Below are 14,094 nucleotides of genomic sequence, written 5' to 3' on the forward strand. Positions count from 1 at the left end.
TTGAAAATATGAGTGTCCTCTTTGAAAAGTTATCCCTTTTTACTTTTATTTCATTAACATATGTGATAATAATAATAGTAGTAATAATAATGCAAATACCAATCATAGTAATAATGATATTAAATGAATATATGTTATTATTTTATATGTATTAATATAATATATATTTTAATGATAATAATGATTACTATGACTATTATTATTATTGTTGTTGTTATTATTATTATTATTATTGCGATCACCATCATTGTCTTTGACGTATTTTAGATGCTGAAAATGTCTTGTTTTCATTTGCGCATCACTGTTTTGAGATATTTTCTTTTTTTCCAAGTTTGACGTGCATAAGATGGATTTCACCATGACGTTGCAGGATAAAATAATAAATTACACCTGTTGCTGAACCCTTTTAGCCTATTTATTCCTTATTAGTACAGTCCAGTATCATTTTGTTCAAACCACGATGCATTATGGTTGGCCAACATTTTATGTCACTTGACTGTCTATTTAGCGCCCCTACGTGTACAGAGAAGGAAATGAATGAATGGAAAAAAGTTTTATGAACATATGCACAAATCTTTGCTTGATTGCAAGAAGTGCTTGTGACCTGTACAATGAAAATGTCCTCTAATGTTTTTCTGGGTTTTGACTCACTAAACCTAAACCTTTAATTCGATTTGCCGGCAGTATTTGAGTGGCGTCTGCAAAGTGCTTAGCTCTTCTTCACCCAGAGTGGTCATGAGTACTAGTCACATGGTTTCCTATTTATCCATAAATAGTAATGCAGGCGCGGCGCGATCCAGCTAGCAGAAGGTCGTTTCCTAGATTGTACGTGTGTGTACGTGGACGTGCGGGAGGCAGGAGCCAGGTGACAGGTGCTTGGGTTGAATGCGGACAGTTGCACGTCTCTACCTGCTTCTCAGACTATTGAACTATTGACCCCGGTGGAAATCCTACAAAAGGCAAGTCTGGCAATAACACAGTGAAGACTTCAGAGAAACACGAGGGATATTGTTTATGTCATTTCGTGGTTAACTTTCTACTCTACGCTGTCCACCTCGCCTCTTTTTTTTTTTTATGAATCATGTGTGAATGCAAATGCATAATTACTTCCCTTGGGCTGATTTTTGTAACGTGACACTTTATCCAATGTAAATATATCTGCTGCAATACATCAAATTGTACTCTGTCGGCTCTGGCGACAATTGAAATCCATGAAAATGAGTATTTTAAAGCCTCATTAACTGTATTGAAACATTCAATTTAGACTAGTATTGCTCAATACTTAAAAATGTTGCTGTTTTACCATCTTACTTTTTTTAGGATTTGTTGGACAAGGGAGACATTTCATGCATTATTCCCAATTTCTAAAAGTGTAATTTAAAGCCTTACTGCAGTCCAATGGAGTAAAGGAAGAATGCAATCTTGAGACAGAGTGGTGATAACCTCTGCTGATCATGGAATACCTACTACATTAAAATTAAACAGGTGTAAGCTTCCTCTGCGGTCTGCAGAAACACTTTATTATAACTGTAAAACAATACGAGAATATATATAGTATTTCCAAAACGTACGTTTTTGTACACCCTATAGACTGCAAACCAACTGGAATTTGAAGAATTAAAAATCATAGATTTCTTCTACTAGACAGTACACACTATATATAATGTTTATAGTTTAATGTTTGTAGATAACTACCTTGTTAAATCATGATTTATAATTATTTTCCAGCCAGCCTCAGGATTCAATGACTCCTGCTTTCATTGCCTTTTTTTGCCAGTTGCATCCTCTTTCCCAGTTTACCTGCATTGGGTGTGTCAAGTATCCAGGTAGAGAGAGGGGGGTAAAAGTGCAATAGATGAATTGCAAAAAAAGTACTCAGCGGAATATAAATATCACCAAATATTTTATTCTTTCACGTATGTACATAGCTTTCAGTTTCAAAAAGGTCACAACCCTCCTGTTTATTTCAAGAACTGATTTTGGTTTAAAAACTTTATGCAGTAAAAGAGGAATGACTACATATCGAAAAGCGCAGTTAATCATATTTAAACACCATTTAAAACATGCCTCCTTCACCACGCTTGCGTCACTAAACCGCTATCTGCAAACATCACATGTTTGTCTTACAACCTGTTTGTCCTAATGACCCCATTTAATCCTCAAAACATTTGCCGTCCCTGGTTAACTTTCTCCGCTTGCTGCCTGCTCAACTAGCCGGAACGCACTTGGCACACTTTCCACCTGTGCCGTCATAATTCCAGATCTCGCGAACAAGCCGCAGTGTGCGAGAGATCAGGTCCGGGACGTTTGCGTGTCCCGTCGAGCTGAAATGTCACTCTGCTACGTCTGCTAGCTCTCTTGGGACGCACAGCCAAGGTGTATGTCGAGGCCTGTTTGTGTTACTCATCAGTAAAATTAGTGTTAACTTAAATCTTAACTCCCATGACAGACCCAGAAGGAGTCTCCGGGCAGACGCGCCGTGGCCATGTCGACCCTCCTGCACTGCCTCTCCAGCTCGTCTCTCACTTTGCTCCACCGAGGGGTCCGTCAGAAGATACCAGCAAGGAGGAATTTTAGGACTTTCCCTGCGTTATGGGACCAACAGGCCAACAAAGGTAGGATAGCAATATAGGATTAAAAAAAAACAATATTGAGGCTTCTTTGCAGAGGAAAAAACTGCACAAATGGAAAAGCTTTCTTTACTGCTAACATGTGAGAGGTCAGATAAAGGTGACCTATACAAACTTGACTCTGGACAATTCTCACCTAAAAATAAATCAAGGATTGGATTTGTTCACCCTCAAAGTGTTTGTAAGTCAATGTTTAAGAAGAGTTGTGCAAGTTTTTTTTTCCATAGCAACTTTTTCAAAGTTGCCAAGCAGCGCTATCTGTGTTGGAGTGTAACAGGCCTGAGCCACGCTGGCCGGCAGCCAGTCACCTGCTATTCGTGTCGCCATGGAAGCGAGGTCACGGCGCCATTTATGGAGAGAAATGTTAACCTGATACTTGCACTCAGCCATTCACACGTGGTTGTACTCTAGTGCTTGGAGAAACAATAAAAAAACTACAGTGTATTGTCTGTTTAAAATAAAGTCTCATTTGCTTCACATTAGAGGTTTTCAAACTTTACACCAAGTGCTGTTTTTAGCTGGCACTTGGTGTAAAGTTGGAAAACAGTTTTTTTTTGTTTCCCAAAAATTCACAAGTCAGCATATTTTGATACATTTTATGATCCATATTATGTATCATTAATGCGTATAACCATGCCTTAAATTTTTGTTTATTTTTTTTGTTTATGTATTTATTCATTTATTTGTATATATTTGTTATTTTGGCGTCATTAGCTTTATTTTTTCAAATGGTTTGTCACTCACTAGATTTCAATCATGACTGTGGTTGACTGTTTTAAAGTTTGAATCGAAACAAAGAAAAGAGTTTCGAAGGCCTAATGAAGCCTCACAGATGGAAGAAAACATCCAGCTGGCGAGTATCTAGAAGAAAGATGTCCATTGTTCAGCCAGATTTTTTTATTCTATAAAAAGCCGCATATTGTAATAAAATTAATTACGGCCTGTATCAAGGGGTGGACATCCCTGCTTTAGAAAATGCTGGTTTTAATCTGTGGCATGACACCTCAGCTAATCTTTATCGGGCAGCAGGGGAGGGATTGTGGGGACAAACATGAAAAGGCTCATAAAACCACAACCTGCAATTTTGCATTACTATTAGAACCACAACAAATTAAGATGTTTTGTGCTCGTCTGATTTGCAGGTGTTCTCTACAAGGAGCTGGTGGTTGGCGTTCCCAAGGAGACCTTCCAGAACGAGCGGCGTGTGGCGCTGTCTCCTGCTGGGGTGCAGGCGCTGGTCAAGCAAGGCTTCAGTGTAAAGGTGGAGAGTGGAGCTGGTGAGGACTCCAAGTTCTCTGACCAGCAATACAAAGATGCTGGCGCCAGCATCACTGACGTCAAAGGGGCCCTTGGATCAGACCTGGTCCTCAAGGTTTGCACTGCTCTGACCATCCACCACTTGGGTCTGTATTAAGCATAATTGAAGTGCTCATGTTCCGCTGTAGGTTCGAGCACCCAGTCTGAGCGAGGCAGACCTTCTGAAGCCAATGTCCACCCTGGTGAGCTTCGTCTATCCGGCTCAGAATCCGGAGCTGATGAAGAAGTTGTCAGAGAGGAGGAGCACAGTGTTGGCTATGGACCAGGTGCCCAGAGTCACCATTGCGCAAGGCTATGACGCACTCAGCTCCATGGCCAACATTGCCGGGTGAGGGCCGAGAGAAGTCCAATCGATGTGCTGGCTGCAGCTGTTTTCCAATAGAAATTATTTTACAAATTGACCGTATTGCGTTTCGACAGTGTGAATGAGAATGATTGTCTAATTGTGCTGTGTGATTGATTTCTAGTCCCCAAACCCAGGGTGTATGTACCTTGGCAGCTGACATTGGATCCACTTATCTGCTTTGAATTCACATTTTTACATCTACTATTGTGGAAACATCTCAGAAAATCAAGGCTCTTACAGAATACTTTTGCACTAAGATAGAACCAAAGTTCTACTTTTATCTAAATTAATCTCCTCAACTCTCTAACAGAGATGCCACAAGGTAGCAGCATTGCACTACTTTTTTTGCAAAATGAAGTTCTTCAACTGACTTCCACATAGTTCCACCAGATGGTGGTAAAGCATTACTTTTGTTTTAAAAAGCTCCTCAACTTACTTTAACACACATAGTAATAATGGCAAAGGACTACATTTGACCAAATGAAGCTCTTGAAGTCCAACAGGCCAGCTAAGTATTATTATCGTTGAAATGAAACTCCTCAATTCACTTAAACATACTAAATCTAAAACACTACGAGATGGTAGCAAAACTCTGACTGAAGCTCCTCAATATACTCACTTCAATATAGTTACTGGGCACCAAGATGCCTGCTAATTGTGAAAAAGCACTAATTTTGTCTAAATAGATAAATAGAATTTCTCATATCATATTTATGTGCATCTTATATATCGTATCTCTGTACAGGTGGCCCTATAATTGTATACCTATGGCCTATCAGTGGAAAACATACTTTTTGATCAAGAGGTTCTATCAGTGATAGGAACATCTTGGATTTTTTTCTTTTTAGGTACAAGGCTGTTGTTCTGGCTGCCAACCAATTTGGTAGATTCTTCACTGGCCAGATCACAGCAGCAGGAAAAGTACCACCTGCTAAGGTAAAATCCTCATTAAATATGTTTTTTCATGTGTGTGTGTGTTTTCTTGTTGCCACTCTCAAAAGTAAAATGTGCTTACTTCAGGTCCTGGTGATTGGAGGAGGAGTAGCCGGTTTGGCAGCCGCAGGGGCAGCCAAATCCATGGGAGCCATTGTCCGAGGATTTGACACAAGGTAGAATTTAACACACTCGTAAGACTGACTAGGGTGCACTAGTAGAACAATTGTATCTTACTACTAACATTCATTATCACTAGTAATGCCACTTTAAGCCTACGAGGATGCAATTTAATCGTAGTATTAAACTGCGGTGCTGCATTAGAGACACTTCTAGGCGTACAGAAAAATAAAATTTTTCTAATCGTGCACCCTTGTGGTTTGACGAGTATACTGAACTGTCTTACATCAAGGGTATCTAATAAAGGGCTTTTACGAAAGCTATTTGAGGATTTATTTGATATCCTAGATATCCAGTGTGAGGTCCATGTATGGATGAGTATGCTCCTTGTTCTGACTTTTAGGAGAACTTTGGCATACTAGTAGAATGGCTACTGTGCATTAGTATTATGACCACTTTATTTTACTGTCACTATTAACATGTTTCCACTACTTGTGCCACTTTTGGCCTACTACAGCAGTGAACAAACCTTATTAGTAAAGCATTGTGCGGCCTTTGACTGAGCAGAAATGTCACATAGCAAAGGAAGGCAGTGGTGGAAAAAAATGAAATGACGCTTCAAATTAGTGTCATGAATCAGTTATATTATTTTCTGTAAATGGTGACCTCTGTTTAACATTCTAAAAGCACGGTGACTTTTATTCAAACCAGTAACAAAACAACTGATATGGTCCTTTTACGTGTGCATTGAATTGTCTTGCCAATGAAGAAAATAGTGTATGGCCTACAGATGGATAACAAAGAATACATAAATGCCCAAATGGTATGACGTGAACTGTTTGGTGTTGATCAGACCAGCAGCTCTGGAACAGTTCAAGTCATTTGGGGCGGAGCCTTTAGAAGTGGACGTCAAAGAGTCTGGCGACGGGGTCGGCGGTTACGCCAAAGAAATGTCAAAGGAGTTTATTGAAGCTGAGATGGCGCTGTTTGCCAAGCAGTGCAAAGAAGTCGACATTGTCATCAGCACCGCTTTAATTCCAGGTCAGTCACTCTGACCCTGGCACTGCGTTTTGTTTTTCATGCGTCCCGGCTGTCTTGCCAAAAAGTGGTCCATACGTTGGTCTGCATTCAGGCTTCCCATTTTCTCATGATTATTGTCTTGCGTTCAGGAAAGACGGCTCCTATTCTGATCAAAAAGGAATTTGTGGAGTCCATGAAGGATGGTTCTGTGGTGGTGGATCTGGCTGCCGAGGCGGGTGGTAACATAGAGACCACCAGGCCTGGAGAGCTGCACATTCACAAGGTGATTATTTATCTATCTATCTATCTATCTATCTATCTATCTATCTATCTATCTATCTATCTATCTATCTATCTATCTATCTATCTATCTATCTATCTATCTATCTATCTATCTATCTATCTATCTATCTATCTATCTATCTATCTATCTATCTATCTATCTATCTATCTATCTATCTATCTATCTATCTATCTATCTATCTATCTATTATGCACCAGTGGTTGTTTCTATTTATGTGGACTGTCCTGTTAGAGTAAAGCCAGCAAATAAATTAATAGATAAAGCTCACTGCTCCTATCAGTCATTGACCTACTAAGTCATGATTATGCGATAGTACTGCATTCAGCCAGTAAAAAAAAAAAAAAATCAATAAAAGATTGATTGATTGGTCCATTTAATTATTAATCTATTTAATATATTTACCAGACCTTTTTTTAACTCAAGTATCTGTACGTGTAGTTAAGTACAGAGTGTGAATGACTCTGCCCCCCTCTCCCAAATGCTCTGATTTTGTTTTCTTGAATAAGAACGTGACCCACATTGGCTACACGGACCTGCCCAGCCGCATGGCCACCCAAGCCAGCACTCTGTACTCCAACAACGTACTGAAGCTTCTGAAGGCCATCAGCCCCGACAAGGAGTACTTCCACTATGAACCCAAAGAGGATTTTGACTATGGAACAATGGACCACGTGATCCGCGGGACCCTTGTAATGAAGGTGGGTTTGATTTGTAATCTTTAGCTCTGCTGGCACTCATTGCTGCCTCCTGGGTATCAGAGCTTGTTGATTTCCAAATGATTATAGAACCCCATGCCCGGCTTTGAATTGCTCCACCAATAAGAATGTTATGAACGCTTCATAATTGACTTTTCCAGGAATCTTTAGCTCTGACACATTGTTTATTGAAGGCAAAGCGTGCAACCTTGATGTTACATATCAGTTTCGCCCTCGTTAAATCCACGAGTAAGTATTTCTTGATTGCTGTTTGTTCATGCTAACTTTAAATTTGCGTTCGGAGTCGGAGGTCTACCACAATGCAAGAAACAGAAAACTACTGCGTTATTGTGTTGATGTAACTCTGTCATCCGTTCTCACAATCTTGCATATGTTTGGTGCGTCAACAGGATGGACAGAATATGTTCCCGGCGCCACTTCCCAAGACCGTCCCACCACCACCGGTGAAACAGAAATCCGTGGCAGAGTTGGAGGCTGAGAAAGGGGCTGGAGTTTCTCCCTTCAAACGCACAATGACTAATGCTGGCATCTATACTTCAGGTTGGGGGAGGATATGCAAAGCTGAAACATTAATGCCAACACTTCTAAACTTCTAAAAAGTTCCTTTCGGTTAGACAGCTGAAGTAGTTGTGCTTTGCTGACTCCTGCAGGTTTATCCACCTGTCTGGCTCTGGGCCTCATCTCGCCCAACGCCGCGTTCACGCAAATGGTAACGACCTTTGGTCTGGCCGGGATCGTGGGGTACCACACCGTGTGGGGTGTCACCCCCGCGCTCCACTCGCCTTTAATGTCCGTGACAAACGCCATCTCGGGTAATGATTTGAGCCTCGGCACTCAATTTGAAAAAAAATGGTCCAAACTTAAAATAGTTTCCACTTTTATTATGCTGCTTTTCAACAGGTCTGACAGCGGTTGGCGGTCTGGTTCTGATGGGCGGGGGTCTCACACCATCCTCACTGCCTGAGAGTCTCGCCCTAGCAGCTGCCTTTATTTCCTCCATCAACATTGCTGGTCTGATTACCCTTTTTCTATTTGTGCAAAAACAAATTACTGTTTCTTTTTCCAACCTGCCAAATAATAAGCACATTGGTCATATCTTCAGGTGGTTTCCTTATCACCCAGCGAATGTTGGACATGTTCAAGCGCCCCACTGACCCCCCGGAGCACAACTACCTGTACATGTTACCTGGGGCTGCATTTGTTGGTGGATATGGTGCATCTTTGGCAGCTGGTTACAGCATTGAACAGGTGAAAGGGCACTTAACACAACATGCCGCCATTTTGTAGCATCACGGTGCCAAGAAACTACGTTGAAGCGAGTTGAGGAGTTTCATTTAGCCCAAAAATATTGCTTGCCGCCATCTTGTGGCATCTTGGTGTCAAGGAATTACGATGACATGAGTTGAGTTCAAATTAGAGAGAAATTGTGTTTTGCGGACATCTTGTGGCATTTTGAAAAACTTTTTTCTAACCTTCTTTTTCCCCTTTAGAACTGTTTAACATTACCTCCACTTTGAATGAATTGGCAGTTCCACATTCATTTTCTGTCCTGTCTGCTTCTCAAAACGTAGTAAATTCCACAGTTTGAGAAACTTGTTTGCTTGTGGTGTTCTTCAGATGATGTACTTGGGCTCCGGCTTGTGCTGCGTCGGCGCACTGGCAGGCCTTTCCGCTCAGGGCACCAGTCGGCTTGGAAATGCGCTGGGCATGATGGGAGTTGCAGGGGGCATCGCCGCCACCCTTGGTGCACTCAAGCCTTCTCCAGAGCTGCTGTCACAGATGTCATTGGCCATGGCCACTGGAGGGACTCTGGGTAGGTGGCTTCTTTGCGAACACACACAATGTGTGTTTCGAGCTGTTAACAGACTTTGCATGTTAACTACTTTATTATTGTTTCTGACTCAAAGGCATATCCCAATTGTTATTTGAGAAAAGGCACCAGATGTTTGATGCCGAAAGTAATGACTGTGCACTAAAAATATGCATAACAAGACGAGTAAAAGCTCTGCATCGCCATGCTTCAGTGCCAATCATCGTAATAATTCACACATGCATGAGTCAAATGCGCCCTCCTGAGAGAGGTGCCCCAAATTTAAATTTATAAATGACTTTCAGACCAATTGAGTGAAAATAGACCACTACCCGCAGCACTTCTGATGATCTCTTACAGTACTTTGACCTGCTTTGGAACATACTGTATATCGAGACAAAGGCATCCAGGTTACGTTAGAAAAATCTCAAGACCCACCACCTAACAGAAATGTCACAAGAAGTATCCATCCATCCATCCATCCATTTTCTATACCGCTTGTCCCCACGGGGGTCGCGGGGTAACAAGAAATATGAATACTTAAATAATAATGATCTCTTCACAATTCATGAACAAATTGATTTACAAATACCTATCCCGAGTAGGATGTATAGATGTACATTTGGAAGAACTGGTTGAAATTTGAGCTGCAATTTTCGAGTCCTAAGAGTGAAAAGATTCCAAGCGAGCACCCATCCCTAACTCTGTCAGCACCGTCGTGTAATATTGTAATGGTCATTTAAAACATAGGGATGATAAATGATGTTCTGCACAAACCCTCTTGGCTTTGATTGTTCATGTTTTGTTGGGAGGGGAAGTGGAGGACTGAAACTTTTGACCGTTGTTTTGCCCTTTGAAGCTCAGGCCCAATTGCTCAGAGTAGAGAAACATAAAACAGGCGACTGGTATTTTCTTTTCTTTTTCTTTCTACCGTCCAAATGTTGGCTCGCATGCTTGAGAAGGTTTGTGTTAATCGCTCCACATTGGAGCTGAACCATTAATCAAATTAAAATCAATATTGCAATGTAGTAGAATGCAGTTGTCATATCGCAAAAGCTCCATTTTCAAGAAAAAGAAAATTGCTTTATTTCAGTCGGTGGCCTTTATCTATTTTGTATGTATATTTATAGTTTCTAGATAAGTTCAGTGCTTTAGGCAGTCCACATTTGCACATTATTGTCATGAAACATATTGTTTATTGTAATGCATATTAATGTATTATGCAGGTTTGACCTTAGCCAAGCGGATCGAAATCTCCGACTTGCCTCAGTTGGTGGCGGCGTTCCACAGCCTTGTGGGCCTGGCGGCGGTTCTCACCTGCGTGGCGGAGTATATGATCGAATTCCCCCACCTTGATGCTCACCCTGCCGCCGGCGTGCTCAAGACGGTGGCCTATTTGGGCACGTACATTGGTGGGGTCACCTTCAGTGGATCACTGGTCGCCTATGGCAAGCTGCAAGGTACTTCACGTAGCCTGAAAGACAAGCACATGTTTTGAAGATCTCATTTTCCACGTATGATTGCAGTTTTGGATTTTTGACATACGATCATCATCATAATCATGTCAGTTCCTGATTGTGTCTTTGATCATTCCAAAGCCAAAATGATCCTCAAGCAAATCCAGCCCTGGATTTTGACCTTGCCGTGCCAGTCACATTTATTTATTGTGGAGTGATTTTAACGATTACATACTATTCTTTTTCATGCACATGCGTGTTCCAGGGGAATTTGGACCACCAATCAAATCATCAGAAACTGATCTTTTAAAATGTTTTATTCAGGACATTTCTTTCATTAATAAATGTGTGAGTTCTCTTCAATGTTAAAGAGAATAAGCTATTTAAAAAAAAAAAAAAAACAGCTACATCATAAATACCTTCTTTATGTTATGCAATTGTGAAACCAGACAGTTCTCGGGCATGTTTCAAATTCTGCTTTCTGTAGTTGACTAGGCTCTCTAAGTGTTTGTAGACACTGAAGAGAAGAGTGTGTGACATGTTTTGTCTCATCATGATCTTCCCTGAACCCAAACAGAGAGAAAGCCAAACATTTTTTCCAATTGAAATATGTGTGACTTGTTTGCAGGCATCCTGAACTCTGCGCCTCTCCTATTGCCCGGACGTCACATGTTGAATGCTGGCCTCATGGCGGCGTCAATGGGAGGCATGGTGCCCTTCATGCTTAGTTCCAGCTACGGTACTGGAATGGGCTGTTTACTGGGAGTATCTGGGCTGTCCACTGTAATGGTGAGTTTCCGCTAATAGGTAGTACTGCAGTTAACGGTATTCAAAAAGTACGTATTGACAAATGTTCTCATGGACTATCGTGATCAATGATAAATAATCCAAATGATCAATTTGTCAAGAGGTGAACATTCACGTCCCAATTCTGTTTGTTCTTTAATATGGTAGGGCGTCACCCTGACAGCAGCTATCGGAGGTGCAGACATGCCAGTGGTCATCACCGTATTGAACAGCTACTCTGGGTGGGCACTCTGCGCTGAAGGCTTCTTACTGGACAACAATCTTATGACCATCGTGGGCGCTTTGATTGGCTCCTCTGGCGCGATCCTCTCTTACATCATGTGCGTGGTGAGTACGCCAAAATACTCATACGCTCTACTTCAATAAAAAATACAGATGTGTTACAAAAGAGAAAATACGCATGTTGTTAAATGTTGGGAAGAAAATATGTCATCAGAAGTACAGAATAGATACCTGAAAAATCGACATTACTCCTCCCCACTTTTTGAAATCGCGACAACGACATTTGCCATCTCTCCCAAGGCGATGAACCGCTCCCTGCCTAATGTGATCCTGGGTGGCTATGGCACCACCTCCACGGCAGGTGGCAAACCCATGGAGATTGTTGGCACCCACACGGAGGTCAACGTGGACCAGACCATTGACATAATCAAGGAAGCCAACAGCATTATCATCACGCCAGGTACTTAGAAACATATATGTACATATAAAACCAATATTTACTAGCTATCACGTATGTCTTTGACGCATGCATTCAGGTCGTAGCACTTCCCGTAGCTCTATTTGGATCTTTATGTATTTAAGTCACAGTTTTTGAGGTCTCAACACTGGCTATATATGGAATCAATTAAAATGTATTTCAAAGCATATTTCAGGCTCCGCTACTGCTTCGCTCGTATCGATGGATGTTTGTAGGTCAAATGTTCGTAAGATTGTAGGTCAAACGTTTGTAAGTTGAGGACTGTATCACACCGTACGTTTTTTCATCATAGTCAAGTACAGTGTGGTTCTACCCAGCTCATGCAAGATTACTCGTTTTCTTGCCGCCTGCATCAACCTCAAAGAATAACTTGGGATACACATGGCTGCCATTTGCTCAAGTGTTTTTGTTGTTGTTATTTTTACAACCATGGGCAGATGTGGGGTCCAACATAGGGCTTTGATTATGAGAAACAGTGTAAAGTCAAACTGGTGCCCTACAGTACATGGTATTGAGGAAAATGATGGCTCTGATTTCGAAGTGGTCATTTCTGTGTGTGTGTATATAGGCTGGGGGTTGTGTGCAGCAAAAGCCCAGTATCCAATTGCAGACATGGTGAAGATGCTGAAGGAACAAGGCAAGACTGTCAGGTAACTGTCAACACATTTGCTCAAACGTTCTCTCGTAAGTGACATACTAAATGATACATTCTGTGTTTTCCTCAGGTTTGGTATCCATCCAGTGGCCGGGCGTATGCCAGGCCAGCTAAACGTGCTCTTGGCTGAGGCCGGTGTACCATATGATGTTGTATTGGAGATGGATGAGATCAACGAAGACTTTCCAGGTACGCTTTTCCCAGGAATACAACAGGGGGGTTGTTCTGTCACTTTAGCTGCAAGGTGTTGAGGAAAATTACAAGAACTGAACTATCACGTCATACACTTTACTTTGATCAGCCTGCTGTTGTTTTGACACGATAATCAAGCGTACGCCCTGAGACACATGCTTGTGTTTATGATGGTGCACTGCTAAGTGGTGCTGGGAAATTCAGTGCGTTTCAAAAGCAGGTTTTGTTTTTGTCTCCTGTGACTACATTTAAATGTCAGAAACGGACCTGACGCTGGTGATTGGTGCCAACGACACAGTGAATTCTGCAGCTCAAGAAGATCCAAACTCTATAATTGCCGGCATGCCTGTTCTAGAGGTGTGGAAGTCCAAACAGGTTAGTCCAGCTTTTTATTTGAATGATACAGTGAATGGCCACTTTTATCCGTAATTTAAATCAGAAAACAACTGAGCCCTCCCCACCCCAAAAAAAGTTGTAAATTGGCACTGACAGAAGTTTACTGTCAAACTAAACGTAACACAATGAGAATTACATGTTCTGTTATAACCAATGGCTGTTTGAACACAAATGGTGGATCTACACATGTAGACATTAACTATACACAGGCATATATTCTTTATCCTCTGTCACATACAAATGATGGCACCGTATTAGACATGTCAGGGAACCTTTTCTCCCATTTATCCAGGTGATCGTGATGAAGCGGACCTTGGGTGTGGGCTACGCTGCGGTGGATAACCCCATTTTCTACAAAGCCAACACATCCATGTTGCTGGGAGATGCCAAGAAGACATGTGATAGCCTTCAAGCAAAGATTAGAGAGGTCTTCTACTAGGCTCCTCACTACCAGCTGACTGACTACATGGAGCCTCTTGGTACAAAATACACATTTTGGTTTCAGTTGGATCTTAAGATATTTACGTCTGAATGAAATATAACGAGATGACCTTAAGCTGTACAATAATATTTGAGTTTTAATTAAAGGGGGGAAATCAAAGCCCTGTGTACTAGTTTGTAAATAAAGATATTTAAAAGTACTGTTAACTCCTAGTGCTGCTTTTAAGGTGAAAAAAATACATTTCAGGAA

The 14,094-nt window shown here is 41.4% G+C and overlaps 1 protein-coding gene across 3 annotated transcripts; it reads left to right on the plus strand.

Annotated features, from left to right (window-relative positions):
• The first annotated feature begins 801 nt into the window (after window positions 1-801).
• On the plus strand, window positions 802-14,051 carry LOC119120124 (NAD(P) transhydrogenase, mitochondrial-like). 3 transcript variants are annotated; one of them, XM_037246738.1, is made up of 22 exons: window positions 802-959; window positions 2,450-2,615; window positions 3,773-4,002; window positions 4,076-4,275; window positions 5,142-5,229; window positions 5,314-5,402; window positions 6,200-6,387; window positions 6,516-6,649; window positions 7,177-7,368; window positions 7,776-7,926; window positions 8,037-8,198; window positions 8,287-8,397; window positions 8,489-8,634; window positions 9,004-9,199; window positions 10,423-10,656; window positions 11,282-11,442; window positions 11,608-11,787; window positions 11,983-12,142; window positions 12,729-12,810; window positions 12,886-13,004; window positions 13,267-13,382; window positions 13,696-13,842. In XM_037246738.1, exons 2-22 carry the CDS (start codon window positions 2,486-2,488, stop codon window positions 13,840-13,842), a joined length of 3,216 nt encoding a protein of 1,071 aa, XP_037102633.1. In that variant the 5' UTR covers window positions 802-959; window positions 2,450-2,485. The 3 variants fall into 3 exon arrangements, with proteins under 3 accessions (XP_037102633.1, XP_037102632.1, XP_037102634.1); XM_037246737.1 differs by lacking the exon at window positions 802-959 and adding an exon at window positions 2,133-2,376; XM_037246739.1 differs by lacking the exon at window positions 802-959 and having other exon boundaries at window positions 2,486-2,615; window positions 13,696-14,051.
• Window positions 14,052-14,094: the final 43 nt, after the last annotated feature.

This window comes from Syngnathus acus, chromosome 3 (genome assembly GCF_901709675.1).
Source record: "Syngnathus acus chromosome 3, fSynAcu1.2, whole genome shotgun sequence".
NCBI classification, from domain to species: Eukaryota; Metazoa; Chordata; class Actinopteri; order Syngnathiformes; family Syngnathidae; genus Syngnathus; species Syngnathus acus.

Excerpts from the sequence above, each read along its gene's own strand:
- LOC119120124 (XM_037246738.1), top strand. The coding sequence starts at position 2,486 with ATGTCGACCCTCCTGCACTGCCTCTCCAGCTCGTCTCTCACTTTGCTC. Across the intron at positions 6,388-6,515 it reads CAGCACCGCTTTAATTCCAG|GAAAGACGGCTCCTATTCTG; the intron begins GTCAGTCACTCT and ends TCTTGCGTTCAG. Across the intron at positions 8,635-9,003 it reads CTGGTTACAGCATTGAACAG|ATGATGTACTTGGGCTCCGG; the intron begins GTGAAAGGGCAC and ends GGTGTTCTTCAG.